We start from the raw sequence: 22,054 nt of genomic DNA on the forward strand, positions 1-22,054 counted from the left end.
TGATCAACAAACATCACTTGACAGGACCAGAAGGATGTGATACTGCCACTAGGATACGTGCAAGCTACATCTGATGGAGAAAATACAAGGGAAAAAAATGAAGGTATTTTTTTTAATTGTTTATTTTTCCAGAAATACCAAAACATAGTCAATTTTGAGACTTCACTGAGGAATTTCAAGATAGGATCTTAAGTCAATGTTAATATGATTTACCTAGGTAAGTGGCCTTTAATCTTTTGCTTTGAGAAGAACTTTCACTCTGAAGTCACCACTGTCTTGTTTAGGAGGCGCTAATGCTTTTACACAGTCTCTTTTCTCTAGATGAGTAACAGAATATCAGATTTTCAAATATCTAAGCCCTGTGCTTTAGTATCTCGTTCTTATATAAGTAGCTGCATTTTTTCCTATTAACAATACTTCTAGTTGATAAAGACCTAAAGCATTCTCAGTTTGCAGAGGGGGCTTTTATCAAACAGGATACAAATACAATTGCATGTTTTGGTGATGCAGATTTCCTTGTTGGAATAAGTTAGGTGAATATATTTTGCATTAAAATGTTTAGTTAAAGCAATGTATTTTTCAGTGTACATTCGTGTACATATTTATTTCCTATGAAAAGCAGCTTTACATATCTCAATATACATTAAGAATATATTGTTACTGATGAATAAAACTGAAAAGACCCTGTAGTATAGATATTCCTCATTATCACTAAATTCTCATTAGCTGTGTGCCTTATCTTAGTAAGGACTATAGGAACAAACCAAGAACAAATGACCGTGCTGTGTGTCAGTCTTAACTCCCCATTTCATATGACAAAGAGGCAGCATTTATTGCATATATAACATGGGCATTAGAAAAGAAAATGCTTTAAACAATTGGATGGGATTATCTTTCAACATAGACAAGTACTGCAGAGCAGAATGTACTCTCTTTCTCAGTTCTAGCTCATGGCAAAATCCCTTACCCCAGAGCCAAATGCTTTAAGAATTTTTTTATGATGGCAGCCAGCTGTATAGCTGGCAGCTTTGTCTCAAAAATGGCTAACGGGATTATTTCCTTGGAAGGTCAGTTTTCATTCTCATGTCTCCAGAACAATGTTTTTTGATCTGTGGTCCGTAGAGTTCCCTAGATTACTTCTGATGGGTCCAAGAGTGATAACGAAAAAAGTATAAATGTCTTCTCAGGAATTTTATGTTTTGCTCTGCATGGCTCTGATCTCCACTGGAACATACTTAGAGGTTCCACAAATCAAAACTGTTCAAGTGCTGCTCTGGAAGGTAGGGTCAGATATATGCACTGACCTAGCCTGCTACTGCCCTGCACCAACGGGGATTCATGGGCAAGAACTTCTGCCATTGGTGTCTGGCTTCAGGGAGAGCTATGTGATACGGGGATTGTGGCATACTAGTCAATAACAGCTGTACAATTGCAGCAGCTCCTCCGCTGTTGACATTCAGATGTCCCATGGCAGCAGTTCCCAGGGTATTCATCCAGCAAGAGGCATCTTCATTCTTCTAGTAAATGCACCAACTGGCATTATGTTCTGGGCTGCTTTTCAGGGTCTTATTTTACACGACAATAATCTGTTGCTCAGCTGCCATGTTCCTTTCAGGTACGTGACCCTGGCAGTAGTCTTCAACACGTGACTGTCTTTTGCATTTAAATCAAGCCACAATGAATGACATCTTTATTAGCAGTGACAGTATGAACGCAAAACACATTTTCAGTAGCTTATAAGTGAAATACATATCTGACTTATAAAAAGCCAGCTGCTAAAGTCCTCCTAGAAAGAGACATGTTGATGAGGAAGGGAGGGGGAAAAAAAACCCCTCGTTCATCTCTGAGGTCAGCAAGCAATAGCACAGAAAGCCCCTACACGTATGTGAAAATCGGCAGACTGTCCCCAGCAGCCGATAAAGCTCAATATGAGCAAGCTTCAGGTATTGGCAAACTAAAGTGGTTGGACGATGGGCACAAGCATATCCTGAGAGCCTTGCCCATAGAAATAGATACAGACTTGCCCTGGGCTTAATTTTGTGAAACGCTGAGCATTCTGGCACCAAACACATGCTTTGATATCAAGCATATGGGTAGACAGTTCCTTACCATGTCAGGAATAAGGATGACATTGGGACAGAGTGGATGGCTACGCAGTAAGAATGTATTTTTAAGCACCTGGCTGGATAGGTGAAGGAATATCTGTTTCTTAATTTGTTTGTATGCCTGGTGATTGGAAAGGCTTCAGTTATGTGGGGCTTGTAACTCAGATCACTGAGAGCTTGTCTCCATGCAGAAAGTTTGAATTGAAAGTGCACTAGCTACCCTTGCATCAGCCCCTGCACAGGGAGATGCCCTTTCAGAGTTTAAAGTAGTCTTTCATTGATTTAGCTTAATTAATTTCCAGAGCGAAGCAGCTGTTTCTAAAGAATACAAGTCGATATCTGGGTGCAATGAGTTTTGTTCCTTAGGATGCACCTTCTTTATAGATATCATCACTACAGACAGAAGTGAATTGGAAGTTATTTTCCTGTCAAATTTATGAGATGCCACAATAATATGCATAATTACTGAAACTATGCACATCATGTATGCATTTAGGATTAATTATGCAAACTTCTAGCTTTTAGTGGGGAAGGTAGAGCTGAGAGTTGCATGCTAGGGTACTTCATAGCTTATATTGCATACTCTGTTAAGCTTGGAGCCTGAGACCGTTGGTGCTGTTTTGCCTTGAAGGCTGGGTCAGTGCAACAGGCATCATTTGTGTACATATGGAAGAGCAATAGGCAATCTTGTTAAATGCAACACAAAGCAAGAAAGCTCTTGGGAGTTCAGTTCTAAATAAGCAATTCTGTTGCGCAAATGTCTTGCTGTCTTGATATGTGTTGTTTTTAAAAGAAAACGGTTCTATTTTGAGCATTTCTCATTTCAACTAGGAAAGACTAAAATAAAGGTCAAGTGGCATGATAAATTTTAGACTCGGTGTCCCTCTCCCCTGCTTAAGTATTAGTCAACAGCTTTATTGAAGTCTCTCCATCTGTGGGAGTGTTGGATAGCAACGCTCGTTGCTTGAAATGTGGGGAGGCTCCTGAATTTTCCGCTTCTAGCAGTGGCAGGTCCTGCTCTATCAGTAATTCAAAATAGTGGCAGTGTACAAAACTGCCAGCCTTCAGCTCAGTCAAAGCCTGCATAGAACTCGCCTTATGGTGAGAAAGTGGTAGTTGTCTCTGTCTCCATGGCAGTGGAAAACCTCTTGCTCTCGCGGCAGGTGGACAGCTGCCAGAGACGCTCTTGACTCAGGCAGCCAAGTTCCTTGAGAAGCTTGAAGAGGTCATTGCGGAATTTGACACCAATGAAGGCATAAAGGAAAGGATTGAGGCAACATCGGAAGCAGGCCAGAGTGTAGGTCACGTCATCTGCCATGTCAAGCTTCTTGCTCTCCTCACACGAACTGGTGTGATTGAAAGCTGAGATGGTCTTGGCCAGCATGACGCTGTTGTAGGGCAGCTGGAAGACAAGGAAAACAATTACCACAGCAATGATGACCTTAATAGCTTTATTCTTCTCAAAGTTGCGGGCCTGGAGTAATGTTTTGATGATGATGAGGTAGCAGACAGACATGACCAGTAGGGGAAATAGGAAACCAAAAATCATTTGGGACACCTTGATGCCAGTGTTAAATGTCTGCAAGTCAGTAGCGATGATAGAGCAACGGGGATAGCTGTCTGAGTTATTTATGCCACTGTGAACCAGCTCAGGGATTGAGAGGATGAAGGCGAGGAGCCAGATGAGGATGCACGTGACCTTGCTAATGAACATCATCCGGGGACGGAAGCGGTGGGCGGAGGCAGCCTGAACGATAGCAAAGTACCTGTCGATGCTGATGGACAGGAGAAGCAGCATCCCACTGAAGAAGCTCATCTTGCAGATGCAATAGACAGCTTTGCAGGCAAACTCCCCAAAAAGCCAGTACATGGCTGCACTTGTGGCCCAGAAGGGGAGGGTCAGCAGAAAGAGGATGTCTGCCAAGGCCAGGTTCAGCAAATAGATGTCCGTCATGGTCTTGAGCCTCTTGAAGTAGATGTAGGTCAGCATCACGAGCCCGTTCCCCACCAGCCCGATGAAGCAGATGAGGGAATACATGGCCGGGAGAAAGGCAGCACGGAAGTTACGGACCTCCTCTTTCTCGCACGGGGTCTCAAACATGGTGTAGTCGATGGTGGTATTGGAGTCATAGTCATTGGTGACGTTGTTGCCAGTGCAGAACTATAACAGGGAAGAAAAAAAGTGCATTGAGACAGGTAATCTGGATGCATTGCCTTTGTCCTTCCATGAGTTGTTTCAGGATGAGGACTGAAGTTGGCATGAAAGCAAGCAGGAGCATCCAGCCAACAGACAGCAGAGAAATCCCAGGGGGTTTCCAAGCATTTCCTCATGCAGATATCATGAATAGAGTTGGCAGAGTTTCATGGCTGAAAACTTTTGCCATAAGCATGTAGGGGCTGGGGGGCTTGGGGGTCAAAGTGGGAATTCCACAAGAAATGTTAGTGCTCAGCTGACATGATACCTGAAAACTCTCAGATGCGTAGCTGTTTTCCAGATGTTTTGGGACCTAAATACAGCTGTGTATACATAGTCAGATGTCAGATAAAATAGGAAAAAAATAATAGATCCTTCAGTGTTCTCCTCCCTTCAGAAGGAAGAAAATTTCCTCTTGACTGACTATACTCAATAGGCATTTTCTAACTTTATTTTTGTCCCTCCCTCCTGGGTTACTCCTGTTTTTCATGTGAACTTCCCACTAGTGAAAGCACTAAAAGAGGAGTATAACAACATGTTGTGTTTCTAGCCAACAGCAACCTGGCGCTGCAAGCCCTCAAAATTATTGCATGCTTCCTGGTCCTCCTGTCTCCCTTGTTCACTCCCAGCAAAGGGTAAGCCTGTAAAATAGCTAAACCAGTGATGTGAATAAAGGGCTCTGTGGGAAGACAAAGCTGGAGCCTCCTTTGGCTTTTTTCCTCTACTAAGTTAATAGAAGTGTCAATGAAGCTCTGAGGAAGCACAGTGACTGAAGCAGGAAATTGTTACTGTGCTGACAGGGATGAGTTCTTGATGTCTCATTCAGGCCCCTGCCCCTGATTTAAGTTCTGATTATTCTTGTTTCATCTTCCTACACTACCATAATCTACAGAGTAGAGAGAGCTTGTGGTATCTGTGCCCTGTTTTTCTGTGACTTATTAGTCTCCGGTACCCTTTCTCCATTGCATAGAGATGAAAGGTTTCCCCTGGATACCTCTGCCTGTTATCACTGAGTATCTTAGCACACTCTCCATCTCAGGCAGGCTTGGCTTTCACCACATCCTGCGTGCTACCTGGAGGCATGCCACCAGAAGTGAAAGGGAAAAGAAGCAGGCTGCAAAAACCTCCCTGCCTTGCTGAGCTTCTTGAAGAGGCTGAGCTGAGGATTATGGGAAGGTTGAGGATGTTCCTGTGGTTACAGGAGTATGAGCACTGGGGGCCAGGCACAAGGTTCAGGAGCAGGTCACAACAGAGTTCAGTACTTTGGGTTCTCTTTCCACCTCTAGGTTTATTCTGAGCAGGAACAGGAGGAGGAAGATGAACATCACATTCAAGGCAGCTGAACTCTTCCTCTTTAGGCATTTCAGCTCTTCAGTACTAACGTCAATTAAAGCCCAGAGGCTGAGGCACTTTGACCAGATCTTTCCAAAGAGGAACAACCCAGTTTTTCCACACACACTCAGCATAGCATGCTGTCATTTTTTCTGAAAATCCTCATTTAGAATGGGACTCAGGTCTAATAATCAAGGCTATCTTGGAATCCCAGTCTACATAACTGTGTCTGTTCTTTTTTCCATTTTTTGTTCCTTGTGTTTGTTTTTGCTCTGGCTTTTAGCGCTGCTCTTTGCTTTCTCACCATCTACCTCCATGCGTGCTAGGATTCTTAGTGTGAGAAGCAGCATCCTCCACAGATCTCTCCAGCACTGTGGGCGTCTGCTTTTGGTCTGTCAAAGTTGCCAAGATCTCTATTTGCCTACAACACAAATGCAGCTAGATTTCAACCACATTGTTTTTAACATCTTACCTGAAAAATTAGAGGAAGGCTGAAAACAATGGTAACCTTTATCCGCTTTCCTAGAGAAGAAGGAGACACTGTGTTATTGTTAGCAGTTAAGTAGGGGTTCCCACGTGATGTTCCTTTTGAAAACGTAGCTAAGGTTTAACAGAGCAATACTGTGCCCCAGTAGCATACCTGATCATGGCATTCTTAACTCTGTTACGTTCCTCACAGCTGGATAAACAAAAACCCAGTGAAGATGCTACCAGGCTAGCGCAGCATCACCTAACAAGTTACTGTCAGAGTGTCCTCAAGCCCAGGAGTCCGGTGCCTCCAGCCCCATAAGTTAAGGCTGATAGCTAAAGATCCAGTTACCTCTTGTGTAGTGCAACCATTTTTATTTTTATAGTCAGTCAGCAGCCAGTGCCTTGTTCTGGGCTGTGAGGGTGTAGCATACTCAATGCCCATAAAAAAAACAGCTGTGAGTGCAATGAATTTGACCCTGACAGTGTGGTGACTGGACTGCAGAACAGGAAAGCTCTGCTCCCTGCAGGATATACATAACTGGAGCTTGTTGAAATTTATTATACAGCTCTAAATGTCAGAGCTGGCTTCTGCTGTCTTTGGATGTGGAGATAGAGGATGCTGACAGCTGGGAGGAAAAATTAAATTCAGAGCCAGATGTGATAATGTTGAGAGCAATCTCAGACAAACAGCTCTTCCTGCTGTGGTTAGCAGAGACGTAGGGGCCAGTGAAAGCTTTTTCTTACTGCTATTTAAAGCGCGTATCAGCATTTACCTCAGGCAGTTGGAATTAAAACTTTTTCTTGCTCAAGTTAGGCGGTGTGCTGGTAACTCAGAGAAAGCCCTCGCTGCCTTCTGCTCCAATGTGAGCTGAAGATGTGTCCTCCCTTGAAGGAGGGTTGGCATATTTTGTTTTGAGCATCATACTGCTCATCACAGGAGGTCATTCTCAGTGCTAGCTAGTGCCCTACACATCAGGCTCTTGCTTCCCCATAGCACTTTTCTGGTCCAGGATCACTGAGCAAGGCTAGGGCGGAGACAGGAGATGCTTTTTTTGCCTCTCCACTGTTTCTTCTAATGAACATGGCTTCCTCCTCCCAGTGAATCTGTTTGTTCATAGTTCTGACCGATTCCTTTCCCCCGCCGTGTGCTCAGCAGTCTGTTGTACACAGCTCTGTTCTGAATTACCTGCTATTTAGTTGCAGAGCAGTCTTTGTACCCTTCCCTGCTCTGCCACTGTCCTCCTGGACCAGGAGGATTAATTTCCACTACTTCAAGTAACTGCCACTCCATCCCCAGTAAGACCTGGTTTAGATCACACGCAATAGCATCATTAACAACAGAAGCAGTTATCTTGGTATCTGTGATCAGAGATACTCATATATACATGAATGGTGATGTGAGGGTGGAAGATCCCCAGCCGCATGTGAAAAAGCTGTACTGCTTGTTCCCTAGAGCCTTTACATGAGCTACCCACAACGTCTTAGAAGTTTGTGCCTCCCTTATGCTTTCATCTTTAAGCTGCTTCGTGTAACTGGGTGCTTAGTTATGTTCTTGCCCATCTCATTCTCTGAATCCTCCTCCTGGGGGAATCAAAACTATGTAATCACGTTTCAGTAGTGAAGTTTACAGTAAGGAGCAGAGTATGTCAAGGTAGTTTGGCCAAGATTAGCCTTGAGGATGAGGCTTAGCTAAATGCTTCTGACTCTACTCTCTTTATGTCCAATGCTTTTTGCTCTGACCAGTCCCAGACTGCAGGAAGAGGTTTAGTGAGCATTTGATTTAGCCACCTCTCCCTCCAAGTTCCTTAGCTGATTTTTGCACATCATACATAGGAAATGCACTGAAACCCCAAACAATCTAAACCTACTAGGTGAATTTAAGGAAGCCTGGAATGTTATTACCCACTCTGCCTGGGACCAGCTCTGCATGGGGACCCTGATCCCTGCAAAAAAACCCACTAGGGTCTTTAATCATGTTATACCTTCTTAATAGCCTGGTTTCCTAAGGGCTTCTGCAGTTTGTGCATCTGTCTGCCTGTGCCTGTTGCTGGATAATTATTACTTCTGCTGGCCAGTCTCAATCACATTTGGCAGGGGCTGAAGTCTCAAAGGTAATTATGTTCCTAAAAGTTTTATAAAAATGGAAGAGGCAGAGGAGAACCACCCTTTGGCATCCACCACTGTCAGCCCACAGGGGAAAGAGACCAACATAAATCCCACTTCATCAGTGCATTGCTCACGGAACTATTAAATTGAAAATATTTTTTTAAAAATAAGTTTTTTATGTTTAAATTTAAAATAAAAAAATAAATTAAAAAAATAAAGTTTTTTTAATTATCTCCTCCAAAGAACACAACCACTATGCCTCCTGCTGCTAGACCGATTTGGAGTGTGTAACAAAATAGAACGGATAATGAAGTGACTCAACCAACGATGCTGAAACAGTTCAGCTAAGCATCATTCGTTTGAAGAGTTTCACCAATGGCTTTTTTTTTTTTTGGTTGCTATTTCAGATGTTTTAAATGTCACACGATTTTCAGTATAAAAAAAAAGCTTCCACTGTACCTTCTCCTCTTTACTGCCCCCACCTCAGTTTACGCATTTGCAAAGGCATAACTAGAGAGTCTGTGCAGCTTCATGATCCTTCCTTGCTACTCTGTTGAGTGAGTCCCTGAGTCACCAGTTTCAGGCAGACTGGACGAAACTCACTTCTCACTGCACTGCGCTTAAGAGTCCAGTGCAGTGGGGGAAGGGAGAGAGGGGCAGAAGCAAATGGGTTGCAAGAGAGGAAATGAGACATGCTTTGGACTTGAATAGGCAATTTTAGATAGGCTGAAAAAGAAAAGAAAGCTATGGCAGTTCTCAGCTGTGGGTATTTTCCTAAAGTTTCGTTCCTCAAAATATTAAGAAAAAAAAAAACCCTCTCAAAAGTCCCCACAAACAGTAGAACTGGCAACCTTACTTAAAACCAACAAAAGCCCCGTTACAGTGAATGAGTCAAGACATGCTATGAAGCCCTGTTTAATCCCCCATCTCCCTCAGCTGGTTTGCTACAATTCTCAAAAGCACCCTCCTGTCCTGCAAGCCCTGGAAAGGCTTGGTGGAAAGGAAAACTGCTCACTGTGAGTGAAGAGGGATGGAACATGCTCTGGGAATATCTCAGTGCAACTTCTGTCAAATGAACTGCAAGGAGATGACTTCCCCTGATCACTCCTGTGAAAGATGGCAGCAGTTTTAAAAACACTTAAAATTACCCTGCATCTGCTCCCATTTATACACAGATGAAATAGCAAAATTGCTGTTGATGGCAGTGGCTGGGGAAGGTGGGGCAGCATCGAGTCAGTTTTGAAAAATCTTCCCCCATCGAACAAGCACATGGGATGGGATTCATCTTACTTAACTTTAGCCATTGACATCTGATTAATTGTTTAGGCTCCCTTGATAGTGAAGGGAAAAAAACAGGTGTTTAAGGCATGATTCACCTGTCTGGGGGTGAATGTCTGCGGTGCAATTCGTTTAATGCTACAACAGAAGGGTGAACATATAAGTTTGGACAGATGAATCCCATCCTGTTTATCTGAATATCTCCTCAGCACCAGGAACTGATCTCAAGCAAGATAAAAGCAGCAGCAGCACAAATGAAGCCCTGTAGGTATGCCAAGAGATAGGAACTCAGGCTTGGAATTAGAAAAAAGTAGAATGCTTGCTAAGCAACAGCAGGAAAGCTTCCAACAGTGAGAAGTATTTGGCAGCAAAAAGTCTTCCCAAAGGAGGGAGGAGGAACAGAAACACAACCTATGAGGATGTTTAAAACTGGACTGGACAAACAAAATCCTGCAGAATGAATCCCTGGGGTTTGTTCCGCGCAAGGAACTCCCTCCTGCTCTGCAGGCTGGCTCCTCCCTGCACAGACCAGGCTCTGAACCAAACCATCCTGGAGAAGCAGCTGTTCACCTCTGTGCTAATGCCAAGGAATGCACAAAGTGAAAAGCAGTAGGTTGTGTTCACTGGATTCTCAAGAATACTTTAGATAATATTGGCAAAGGTTAAGCAAACTTGCTCTGCCTGAACCCTCACAGTGAGATTTTTTTTCCTGTTGGCCAGAATTGCAAAGCAGAAGTTTCAATCTCAAGCACCTTAGCACGCATTTTGGCGGTGAGTAATGTACTGTTTATATCTTTACCCATGTACCAGTTTCTGGTGCCTCCTCACCATCAGTGTAGTAGGCTTTTGGGGAAAGCAACCAGATATTTCTGAGAAGAATTAATCATATTTAAATAATATAATGACTTTTGGCCGTTAACAGCTCAGTGCCTGTTCCTCCCCCCCAACTTATTTCTCACAACTGATAGAGGAAAGAGGCCCTCATTTCAGGAGTGAAAAGGCCCAATGAAGCTAAGTCATACTTTTATTTCATACATTCATAGGCCTGCATTACAGAAGAAAGTTGATAATTATTTTTCTCCACCTCTTTAGGGAAATTGTGACTCAAAAGGCAAGGTAAGCAGAGATAAGCAAATTAGAAAATCATTCTTAGATGAGCTGATCATGTGTTTCCTACGTTGCTATTAAGACAAAAAAAAAACCACACACACAATAATGCTGTGCACTTGCCCCAGTTGTTTTAACATTCCTAGAAATGTTTCGGAATATTCTACTGAAATTCAGTGGCGGGACAAAAACCCTCCAAAATCCAAAGCAGAACTATTGCCCTACTCTTATTGTCAGATTCTTTCTCTCTTTTTCTATCATAATTAACCTTTACCAATTAACTAAAGCATAGAACCCTCCTCAGAGTAACAGGCACAGGCCAAAAATTTAAATAAGATCACAAAGAGATTAATCTGTGGTGAATAGATCCAGTTGGGTTATGAAACATGTTAGTTTGGATGCAGCTTCTGGTTCAGGAATTTACTGACCCATTGATTGTTAGAAGCAGGGAAGATGCATCCATGAGAAGACTCTCTCTGTCCGTTCCCCATTTCTGCGTTTTGGATCTTACGGAATCCAGTACACCCATTCCTACCTTCTAATCACAATTGTTTTGTTACTGTAACCTTTCTAGAGACTTTTCATGTGAGCAGAGCGTGCCAGAGATGATTCTTCGTGCGTAATGCTGCGCTTTTAAGACTTCCACAGGCAGTGGACAGTCAGGAACTCTCTGAATTCTTCCCATCACCTTTGCACATGTGGTGAATCGCTCTCTTGCACTAAACAGGAGCAAGCTGCGTCCCCCAGTGTCGCTTCAAAGGTTGGGTGACCTTGAGCTCCCACTTCCTAATTCAGCATGAAGTTCAGCACCAAATGCTTTTGCTCTTCACTTTACATTTGGTGGAATACCCCTCTGCTTAATTCATGAATCACTGCTGACCTTCCAGAAGGAGAAAGCCCTGCCTAGAGAGTGAAGAGTAGGTTGGGGGTTGAAACACAAGACAAAGATAATAGAAAGAAGTGGTTATTTTCCCAACTGTACCAGACTAGCTCTCTGTGTGATTTTGCATGAGTCACTTCAAATTTCTGCATCCTAGTTTCTTGATTTCTTCAATCCCAATAAATTGAAATCTTTGATTTGAAAAATGTCACAGAAAAGGCAGAAGCACTCCCCATTCCACCCCATGGCAAAGCTTAATTCATTACTGCCAGAGGAGGGCTTTACTGGAATGAACCTATTGGCTCTTGCCCTGCACTCACCATCCTTATTACAACTGACCACGCTCTCAGTTGTGGAGAGGTATCAATTATATTATGAGCTTTGTTCATAAACTAATTTAACCTCCTGAGTGTCTTCATTTGTCCCTCTTCCCTGCATCTCTCTCATTTACACTGGAATTACGGTTTTCAAATATTTGAGCAAAAAGTTAATAAAAACAAGTCAAAAAGAATAAATAATAGTTTTAGAGAGGAGGGAAAAAAAAATAAAAGTCTCTTATCTACCACATCTGACCCCACAGTGCCATTCCCCTCCTACAGCCTTCCACCTACTCAAGCTACTGGAAGCAGGTGCCTGCAGAGCCCTTGATATGAAAAAACAATAACAAATGACTAAAGAAATGATGAAACTTTCTACAAGACACAAATAAGCTGCAAGTGTTGTACCTCCTGGGCTGATGGGAATGACATGCACCAAAGAGCAGGCAATTCTCTTGTGCGCTTATTCTTTGCATACTTCATGATGATGGGTAAACCATGGGAATACAGATCCATGTGGAATGCTCTGACTCAGGGCTATTCCACCAATGAGCAGATGCAAAACTAATTTTTGCAGAGGTTCAAAGTTTTGTGGCCACAGTGCAGATATTCATTAATGGTAACAGTTTGCATGAGACTGGAGAGGTCTAGCCAAGAATAAACTCAGATATGCCTGCTCCAATTCCTTGATTTATTCACTGAACTAAGATAATACCAGGGAGACAGCATTGTCTATTTTTTAGGAACATGAAAACAAGGTATGAATGATACAGGAAGAGTTAATTTGCTTTGGGACAGAAGAGTTCCTTGAAGTCACCGCTCCAAACCTACTTTTTGTGTTTCTGACGTAATTGATTTTCTTTTTCAGCTTGTAAAAAAAAAAAGATAATTTTGCTTGGGATTTTTTTTATAGTAAATATAAGGAAGATGGAAACTTTATTTCACATCATTTACATGCTCTGTTAAAATTGTCCGTTGCATTCCTGTGTCACAGGACATGAATTTGGACATTGTCCTTATTATTAAAGCTGAAGACAAAGCCAGAGACCGCAGAATGTGTACTCACCACTGTCCATGGTCTTGTTTCAAACAGCAGCGAAATCACAAGGCTAGCGAGAGCATCATACGTTCCAGTGTAGCCTCAATGCACTGTGCCTCTTGCCAGAGACCCTCTTAAGGGCACTCTGCCTTATATACTTCCTGCACCTCTGCAAGAGGCTTGTGACATGCCCTGGCAGCGCTGACATTTAGTAGACCCTCCTCCTCCTCCTTGTGCTTTCACCAATACAGGAAAGTTGTGCTACGTGCCACGCTCCCTTCAGACACTGTGTTCAGGTTCTTCCTCAGTGCATGCAGCTGAGGTCTGAAACCACACGCACACCCTCTGAGAGCACAGTAAAACAGCAGGTTCTGCTTTTGCACTGACACATGAGACTTGTAACTGTGGTAAAGGGACAAGAGGAGAGAATCTCCCTTCTTCTGTCATTTCTGCTGCTCACAGTAGATCCTACTGTATCCAGCAGAGCATCAACCAGAACAGAGTGTGGTAGGAAACAGAAGACTCATCTCCTCCAGAACACCTTCCCCAGAAATAGTCAACTACTGTGTGGAAAATCTCAATACACAGAACCGCCAGTGACAGGCATCCCTTCACCCCTCTCCCACATGCTCACATCACCCTATTGGTAGACAATCAGCAGCTCCCAAACTAGCAAGTGAACTTCCCCACTTCTTTTTTCCTTTTCTGTTTAGCGTTATCATCTACTGAGTATCAGCAGGCACTGTTTTCCTCAAAAGCTTTTGCACGTTTGTGGTTAGTTCTGCTCCTTCCCCACCATGATGTTACTGCAGAAATTTCAGGTACCAGGGCAGAGCCCTGGAAAGACCTGCAGCACTGTCAGTTCTGGTCCCTACCTTGAGAGGGAGTCACTTCATCTAATCCTGTTCCTAAGTGGATCCAGCTTCAATATAAAATAAATGGCTTTTGTTTTGTGGCTGTCTGATTTGGACAGCTGACAGTTCTTGAAACTCACTCCTGTAGCAGCTAAGAAACATCACCAGCTCCTCATGCACTTTCTGTCCTTCCAAGGTGACTTAGTACTCACTCCTCCTTGTTGGGAGCGTTCCTGCTGGAGGCTTTGATCCCAAATTGCACAGCCTTAAGTACCGTCACATGCATGTGTACTTAACTATAGAAAATTACCTTTTAACTGAGGATACGGTGAGTGCTGTCTTTGTTGTATCAGCATACCTGTACAGCCTATTGTATTTTAGCACCTTGACCTGTGCATCTTCCTCTTACGATATGGCAATGCTGTTATTGCAGCCAGGAGAGATGGAAAAATAAAGCATCACAGGAACAGGCTCAACAGTACCTAGCCCTTTAGGGCTGGAGTTAGGCGTGTCAATATCCTACTTAGTGTGCAAAAGAGGGTTAAACAGTTCCAGATGGACCAGAAAGAGCCAGCTCAGTGAGCAGAGAACTGCCAAAACTAGCTGGAAAGACCAGTCTCAGAAGAGAATCAAACTGGGGCAATCTTTGTGTGATTGGGAAACACTTAAAAAGACACCATTCTGTTTCAGTAAATTGAAAACAAAGCAAAGCTAATGCCTATCTACGTTGCATTGATTCTTTTTGCAGGGAGGGGAAAGATGGGTTGAAGGATCTGGATCGAGGTGATCTGGACTGATTTAGAGATTATCTATTTACACTGCATCAGAAAAATAATTATTGTGTAATTAAATAGCTTTGAGACATCTGTGCTGGGCAGCTGATTTCTGGCTATCCTGAACAACTATTTTCTCCAGCATAATCAGATTGGAGTCTTGCCAAATAACCGCATAACATAAAACATGTATTAAGAGTAGCAGAATGCCTAGATCACAGAATCGTTTAGGTTGGAAGGGACCTCTGGAGATCATCTAGTCCAACCGCCCTGCTCAAGCAGGGACCTCTAGAGCATATTGCCCAGGATCGCAGCCAGACGGGTTTTGAATATCTCCAGGGAAGGAGACTCACTACCTCTCTGGGCAACCTGTTCCAATGCTCTGTCACCCTCACAGTGAAGTTTTTTCTCAGGTTTAGGTGGAACTTCCTGTGGTTCAGTTTCTGCCCTTTGCCAGGCACCATGGAGAAGAGGCTGGCCTCATCCTCTTGACACTCCCCCTTCAGATACTTGTACATGTTGATGAGATTGCCTCTCAGTCTTCTCTTCTCCAGGCTGAACAGGCCCAGCTCTTGCAGTCTTTCTTCATAGGAGAGGTGCTCCAGCCCTCTAATCATCTTTGTAGCCCTCCGCTGGACTCTCTCCAGTAGTGCCATGTCTCTCTTGAGACAGTTACATTAAACAAACTGACTGGTTATGTCAGCACTAGCACCCCAGCCCTCTGATATACCTGCCCAAGGCAGAATCTCTCTCTGTGTACCCAAGTGCTTTCAGGCAGCATGCACACAAGAAAGAGCCTGTGCCAGAAACACTTCCTCCTCCTGCCTTCCAAAGAGGAAAGCCTTGTCCAGAATAGGTAAGATTGAGTTGTACGTGAATGATAACTCTTCTAAACATTAAAGCTCATGACCCCAGAAAATCTGATAGTCCACAGCTCTTGAGAATAGTGAACACTTTGCACACTATTGGGAAGAGCAATTTCCTCATTTCCTCCAGCATAGATTAGCTCTGGAAAAGCTGAAGATTCTGTACTGTTAAATATATATATATATATACACACACACACATTTATATATAAACTGTGCAATATGTTTCTATTAAAAATTTAAAGAGATTTTGATGGTTAACCACATCCAAAACAGGACTTCAGTAGAACTTGAGCACCTAAATTTAATAGTCTGATCCTAAAACTACGTATCACTTGCTGTCTAGCCTTTAATACTATAAAGGCTTCAAGTTGAAGCCAGATGTACCACTTTCTAGCTCTCCCTTAAGCCTGAATTAAGTATACCCGAAGTTGTGGATCCTGCTGATATTCTCAAATCATATGTTAAACATCCATCTACAGTTTCAGACCCTCCTTAAGCCTTGTGTCAGCCCAGTTTTCTCTTAAGTGCCTTCTCAGTGTTTAGCTCTGGGTAAGCTGATGCCACTGTTGTTTTGATCCCCTTCAGGAACACTTAATGGGCCCTCCATGCTCTGCCAGGGCAGCTCTCCAGTGCTGGACTCTGCATCCCCCACATAACTCACCCAAAGCCAGGTGCCCACAAGTAACTGCACTTAGCACTGCAACTGCACTTAGCACTGCAACATGAAGCATGCCTGGAGACTATCAACATTTTTATCTGGCTTCCCAGAAGGTGACCTACAAAGTTTCCTTAGCATTGTCTAAACACACATCACTAGGTTTTAAGAACACTTGTTTTTGACCTGTCTCTGTAGGCAGATGCATTTCACAGCTCTGTGGCTCTATTGCTGCATTTTCCTTTTGTTCATCAGTTATCCAGGCAGGTACCTTTGAGAGTTAGATTTTAACCACTTCTGCGAGAAAGGGCTAGAGATCAAAGACTTCTCTCAGGTATCGGCAGAATACTTCGAAAGGATGGGTGTAAAGTCTTTGTAAACAGAATCACTGTGTTGTCTGTGGTAGTGGCAAGTATATAAAGATAGGCACAATCTCCTAGATTTACTCTCTACTCCCACAGTTCTCGGACAGAAGGGAACCAAACTTTAATGCAGAATCTCAGTGAGTATATCACCAAATCCATGGCAGCTGAAGCCAAAGACAATGAGAGAGAAAAAAAAATTCAGGCAGAAGGTTTGCAGGTTGTTGTTTCCTGTGCATATTCACAAGTTTTAGCTTTTGATACATACTAAATTGTGTGTTGTCAGAGCCAACTAATTTAAGCAAATTGTCTTCCTGAAAACACAGCTGGTAAATTTTGCAACGACAACTTGCAATGGGTATGTGTCACTGAATCTTTCTGTAGCAGTTATGTTTCATACCTGAGTAGCTCTCAAAACATTTATGAAAGCATTGTTTAACTTTAACATGCATATTTGCAGTCCATTTCATGCCTTAGTGACTCTCTCTTTGAGATATTCCCTGTAATATGTGCTTCCTGTGAGCTATCTTTTGCAAAAATATAAGCCTACGTGAACATTCAGACATAATATAATCTTCAACAATGCCTGGCCTAATCCATGCCAAAGATTGTCACACTGTGCTGTTTTCGCAGGATGATGTTTGTTATGCTAAAATTCAATTATAAAAAAAGTGTTCAGGACTGAAAACATCTGAATTCATGGGTATCTTGTTAGAACCTTGATTTACTATTGCCACTTCCACTGCAAGAAAAGTAGAAATCAGTGGTGCAATTTACTGCCCGCATTGCGGTGTTAGCGCAACACTGAAATTATTCATCAAGTTGACTTTTCAAAAAAAAATGCCGTTCCCAAAAAACTCCACAGGAAATTAGTTCAGAAAAAGATTTCAGGTTAGTTCAACACAAACTGAAACACTGAATTTGTTGAACTGAATTGAAAGATGTAATTTTGAATTGATTTGACATTAAATTGCAACTCATTTGGTGATGAAATGTCTCATGGGAATTTAGTTCATGTATTTCACATCCATGCCCTGTTCTATAAATAGGACTTCTTTCAGTCTCTTCTTCAGCTAAGTCATATGGATGACAGTACAGCATAGGAGACGGTGCCTGGCCAGCATGCACAGGCTGTATAGAGTAACTGTACTATAATCTTATAAAGTAGAATTCCTGAGGCTCCATTGCACCTTAGCAAGGCGTAATTTCATTCTGAAAAGGCACAAAACAAGATCTTTGATTTGGTGACATAAAAACCTTTCCTGCATTTTCCATTAATTTGCTGTTGAGTTGAGATGAAAACAGACTTAGAATTTCTCAGCAAGTGGAAAGTCCATTCAGCTTCACCTGGTTCTGGTCATTGCAGGACAAAGAATCAACTCAGCTGCATTTCATGGGTTAGCTCACACAGTGCTGAACGAGCCGCAGCAAACAGCTTCAGGTAAACAGGCAAAAATTACTATTGTCTAGCTCCAGGCTGAGTATCAGAAGACAAGTTTTTCATAAAAGTGAAATAAAACATTATAGGCCAAGTTTAGGTATCACAGGTGCCTTGCCAACTTCTGATCTGTCCCTCTTTTCCCTGCATCCTGCCACAGGAGAAGACAGCATGAAGCACTAAAGGAAAACATCAGCTACGCCACCCCGCTCAGTTCCAGTGATGTGCTGTTCTTTCTCTGATCTAAACCATAAGGAAGGATGATATCTCCTCGTTACTGGAGGAAGACCAGGGTCACGTAGACAGAAGCACTGGTGAGTTATAAGTGAACATTACTCAAGTGCCCACTTCCCAATAATGTCCCTTCTCTTACGTCATGGTAAGATCATGACGTCTCCTCTCTGCTGCTTTGCCAGGCAGACAAGCCCCTGTGCAAAGCTGAGATATCTGGAATCTCCCACCTCGAGTTTTGCCTTCTGGCCAAATACCCTTCTCGGTTTCTGAGCTACTGGGCTGGCGTTTCGGAGACCTATAGGGAAAGTTCCTATGCTGAAGTCAGTAGTTTACTCCAGGGAGGGCTTTGACCCAGTTGGTCTTCAAGCAAACAAAATAGCAGAAGTGAAAGTTTGAGTAAATTCCTGACATTAAAGAAAGGCAGTGAGATAGGATTCTTCACAAACAGGGTTTCTTACCAGGGCTGTAGGGGATGCCCTGAAAAAAAATAAAATCTTATGATTATGATCTCCCTATGAGGTTATTAAAAAAAAAAAGTCTAATCCACTCAGTAGAGGAAGTAATCTGCACAGCAGACTCACTCATATACCTCAGGAGCAAACAGTTGCCCATGTTCACTAGCTTAAGTGCTGCCTCTAGTCCAGCCACATGAGAGAAGAGCACGCAATTGGTGTCAATAGGAATTCACCTTCTTCATGCCTGCATCATGCCGTGGGTGGTGGTATTTCTCTACAGTTCTTTTTCACAAAAAAAGAAACAAACAACAAAAAAACACACCACTGTTTGACCAGAGTTGCATCTGCTCTGCACCAAAGCAGCTTCCTCAACCTGCAGTCCAGGAATCAAGTGGGAACAAGGCAAACGCACCCAGAGATGCAAGCAAAGAGGGCAAGGTCACACTGGGAGCAACAGAGAAGCTTGCTGGTTGCCTCAGCTGAGGTGCAGAGGAGAGCAGGGTAACGAGCCACTGCCCCAGCCTGCTCTTGGCTCTGGCTGCCTGAATGCTGAACAGTAGGTCAGTGCTGCTTGGCCTCCTACGAGATCTGTGCCATTTTGTTTGCCCACACTACCAGGCCCATTATAAGTTCTTTCAGGTTCCTCTCTCTTGTGGTCAGTGTTATGTAGGGACCCACGATGAACATGCTGATCCCTTCTGGCTTGAAGTAATGTGAAACAGAGACAGTAATCACTCCAAGGAAGAAGGGAAGAGAGATAAGAGATAGTTCCTATTGCAATTCCAGGTGTTTTTCTTTCCATAGCGGGGAAAGTGTATGTAGCACTCATTATGCCTGGAGACATTTTTGAAGAGTTCCCTATACTTTTTTCCCCCCGACTCAGGTTTGATAACTGCCTCTAATTCCCCCAAAGGGTATCAAATACTAGTGACACAAATGGCTTGTTTAGGGAGAAACAAAAAAATGTAATCAAGTCTCCTGAAAGGACAGAGTAAAATGTCAGCTGAACCTGCAGAAAATAACCTTCCTGTGAGCCAACATTACCATATTCCAAAGGTCTAAGATTTAAATCCAATCCCCTGGGGTCTTTAAAAAAAAAAAGAGAGTGGATATAGGGACGGGGAACGATCCCATCGGTGCTTTCTCCAGCTAAGAGCTCGCTAAAGTCTCCTTTATCACATGCTTCTGCTATTCTCCATCCCTGGGGAAAAAAATGGATGAATGGGGTGGAAAAAAAAAAAGGAAAAAAATCATATGCTGATGTTTTGTTTCATGTTTGTATTAGTACTGTCACCATTTCTGGTTCCCCCTAATCCCCTCTGGAACTGGTGCCTGGATTTTAAATGGCTCTTTCTTGCCTTTTTTATTAAATAGGCTTGAGTTACAGAAAGCAAACTGAAACTAGCTGTTCACAGAAATTACAGCCTTTATAAGTAGCAAGTGAAGCTATACGTGATAACTTAGAGAGACAACAACCTGATAACTGCAAAACCACTTCAAAAAGAAAGAAAGAAACAAAAAAAGACAGTGAAAAAGTGTCAAAATGAAAGAAGGGAACTGAGAACAAAAAACAGTGAGCGACCTAAACCAAAGCAAGGATCCATGCTTTCAAGCCTATAGTCTAGTAGCTGATTTCTATTTGATTGTCCATAGAAATTCCACTTGACAGACTATCTGATTTCAGTAATGCTGGGCATACATAGGAGAGACTTCAAATATGGGAATCAAAGCACTTGATTAAGTATTCACAACCGCAGTCAAGTGTTGTGAACTCCTTCAAGACGTAAATGATTATGGCTGCAATCAGTCTGGGTAAGCAGAAACTGAGACTTGCTGTATGCCTGCCTAGGTGTAATTACAGCTCATTCAGTCCACCTAACGTCAGTTGAAAAAGGCACTATGCACACTTTGGCAGGGTAGCAATCTCAGTTTATGTCCAAGGTGACCAGAGGGCTTGAAGCTCATTTCTAGCCTCTGCTGAAGTTGTGCCAGTGTCTATTACAACATTCACACCTGCTTTTATCTCTGTATGTACATAGCATGAGTCACACTGAGAACAGACAGCAGAACTTGGGAGTCCAGAACACCCTGCTCAATTTCTAACCGCTAGAAGAAGCGTTTCTGACAGTGGTGAGTTCATTAAATGCCACACTTACCCATCCCATTTCCAGACGCAACGCAAATTGGCAAAATCAGTACCATGTCTGTTAGGCAAGTACCGAATTATATATGTGGAGCATTATACCCAACTCAGCAAAGAAGCTACCATCAGGCAACAGTAATAGGCTGAAGATTGTTTCTGCTCAAGATGAGATCCAAGAGGACAACAAGAAAAATTCTAGCTCACAGCAAGATCACATCTAAGCACAAAATACGCAATGGACTGATGAGAGGAATTTGCAGCCTCACATGCTTCCAAGTGCAATAGGTTACCAAACAGGGGCACTGAGGTCTAGGAATGCAGTAGCCTTTATTTGCTTCTCATGAAATGCTTCTTCTCGGTCAGGTGACTGACATGCATTAACTGTCTGGTTGTAAAATCCTAGCAGGGCACAGCTCTAATTTTTAACGCAATGCAGTTAAGCGACAACAAACCCAGATTGTTCTTGCCAGTCTGTTGTACCCCCAAGTGCGATCTCCATAGCACTGCTAGCGCCAAAAATGCTTGTGCATGCTTGTTATTTTGCTTTAAGAACCTGTTTTTCCTCAGCAGAGGAGACAGTTTGTGGTAAAAAACATTGGTAGTAACTCTCAGTTATCACTTGCACTCAAAAAACTCAAGACTTTACTGTCATCAACTTTGCCCTCTGTTTTTTTTTTTTTAAATACAGGGATACACTGATAAATTAACCTGCATGAACTAAAGTGAATTTGTTAAACTGCATCAAGTCCCCACAAAGACAGTCTTACTCAGAATTAAAGTGACCTTAATTCAATTTAGTTTAATTCACATTGGATGTTAAGTTAGCATAACTGTAAGTTACCTCTGTTGGCTAATTGAATTGGCTGTGGCACAGTTACTTCAGGTTCATGTCAAGTTATCTAAAACCAAAATTGAACTGACATTATTTGTGTGGGAAAGCATAGTCATACCTGCAAGTGGAGACAAAACAAGCAGAAGATACATTCTAGTCTAAGGTTTTTAATGGAGCTTTTCCTATAATTAAATTCACAAACCGAATACTGTGCAGTTTCAAGTCCTGATCACAGTCATAAAAACCAACATGTACTACAACAGATACTGCTGTTGCAGTTCTGTCTGGCACTTGCCACCACAGGTAGAACTGTCTATTTTTCCCCTAATCCACCTCCAGGCAGACAAGTCGTAAAGGGAGGCTTAGAGAGACGCCTGGTGGCTGCTTTTATGCTAATTCACATACCTTTGCAGTTGCATAGTTGACACCAATTCCTCTCTTGAATCTGTAGAAAAGAGCAATTTTCTCAATAACCCAGCAATCAGCACTGCTGGTAACATTTGTCAGTTAACGAGAGAGGAAGAGAGGTAATCGAAGGAGCGGAGCGGAGACTGTTACTGTGCTCTTAATGGCACTGTGTCAACATAGGGTTTTTAGATTGATGGACAAC

The 22,054-nt window shown here is 42.7% G+C and overlaps 1 protein-coding gene and 1 long non-coding RNA gene across 2 annotated transcripts; one reads left to right on the forward strand and one right to left on the reverse strand.

The window, feature by feature from the left end:
- Nucleotides 1–104: 104 nt before the first annotated feature.
- Nucleotides 105–13,107, reverse strand: CCR7 (C-C motif chemokine receptor 7). The gene is made up of 3 exons (XM_009687764.2): nucleotides 12,857–13,107; nucleotides 6,104–6,153; nucleotides 105–4,266 (listed from the first exon to the last, which is right to left on the reverse strand). Exons 1-3 carry the CDS (start codon nucleotides 12,864–12,866, stop codon nucleotides 3,202–3,204), a joined length of 1,125 nt encoding a protein of 374 aa, XP_009686059.1. The 5' UTR covers nucleotides 12,867–13,107; the 3' UTR covers nucleotides 105–3,201.
- LOC138062205 (uncharacterized) lies at nucleotides 6,164–21,896 on the forward strand. Its single transcript, XR_011136298.1, has 3 exons — nucleotides 6,164–10,257; nucleotides 17,941–18,094; nucleotides 20,509–21,896. It is a non-coding gene; the product is annotated as an uncharacterized lncRNA (long non-coding RNA).
- The last annotated feature ends 158 nt before the right edge of the window (nucleotides 21,897–22,054 follow it).

This window comes from Struthio camelus, chromosome 25 (genome assembly GCF_040807025.1).
Source record: "Struthio camelus isolate bStrCam1 chromosome 25, bStrCam1.hap1, whole genome shotgun sequence".
NCBI lineage: Eukaryota > Metazoa > Chordata > Aves > Struthioniformes > Struthionidae > Struthio > Struthio camelus.

What these genes read in the sequence shown, in the direction of transcription:
- CCR7 (XM_009687764.2), bottom strand. An exon ending in GCCTTCCTCTAATTTTTCAG is followed by an intron (nt 4,267 to 6,103) that starts GTAAGATGTTAA and finishes TCCCTGTTATAG; the next exon opens with TTCTGCACTGGCAACAACGT.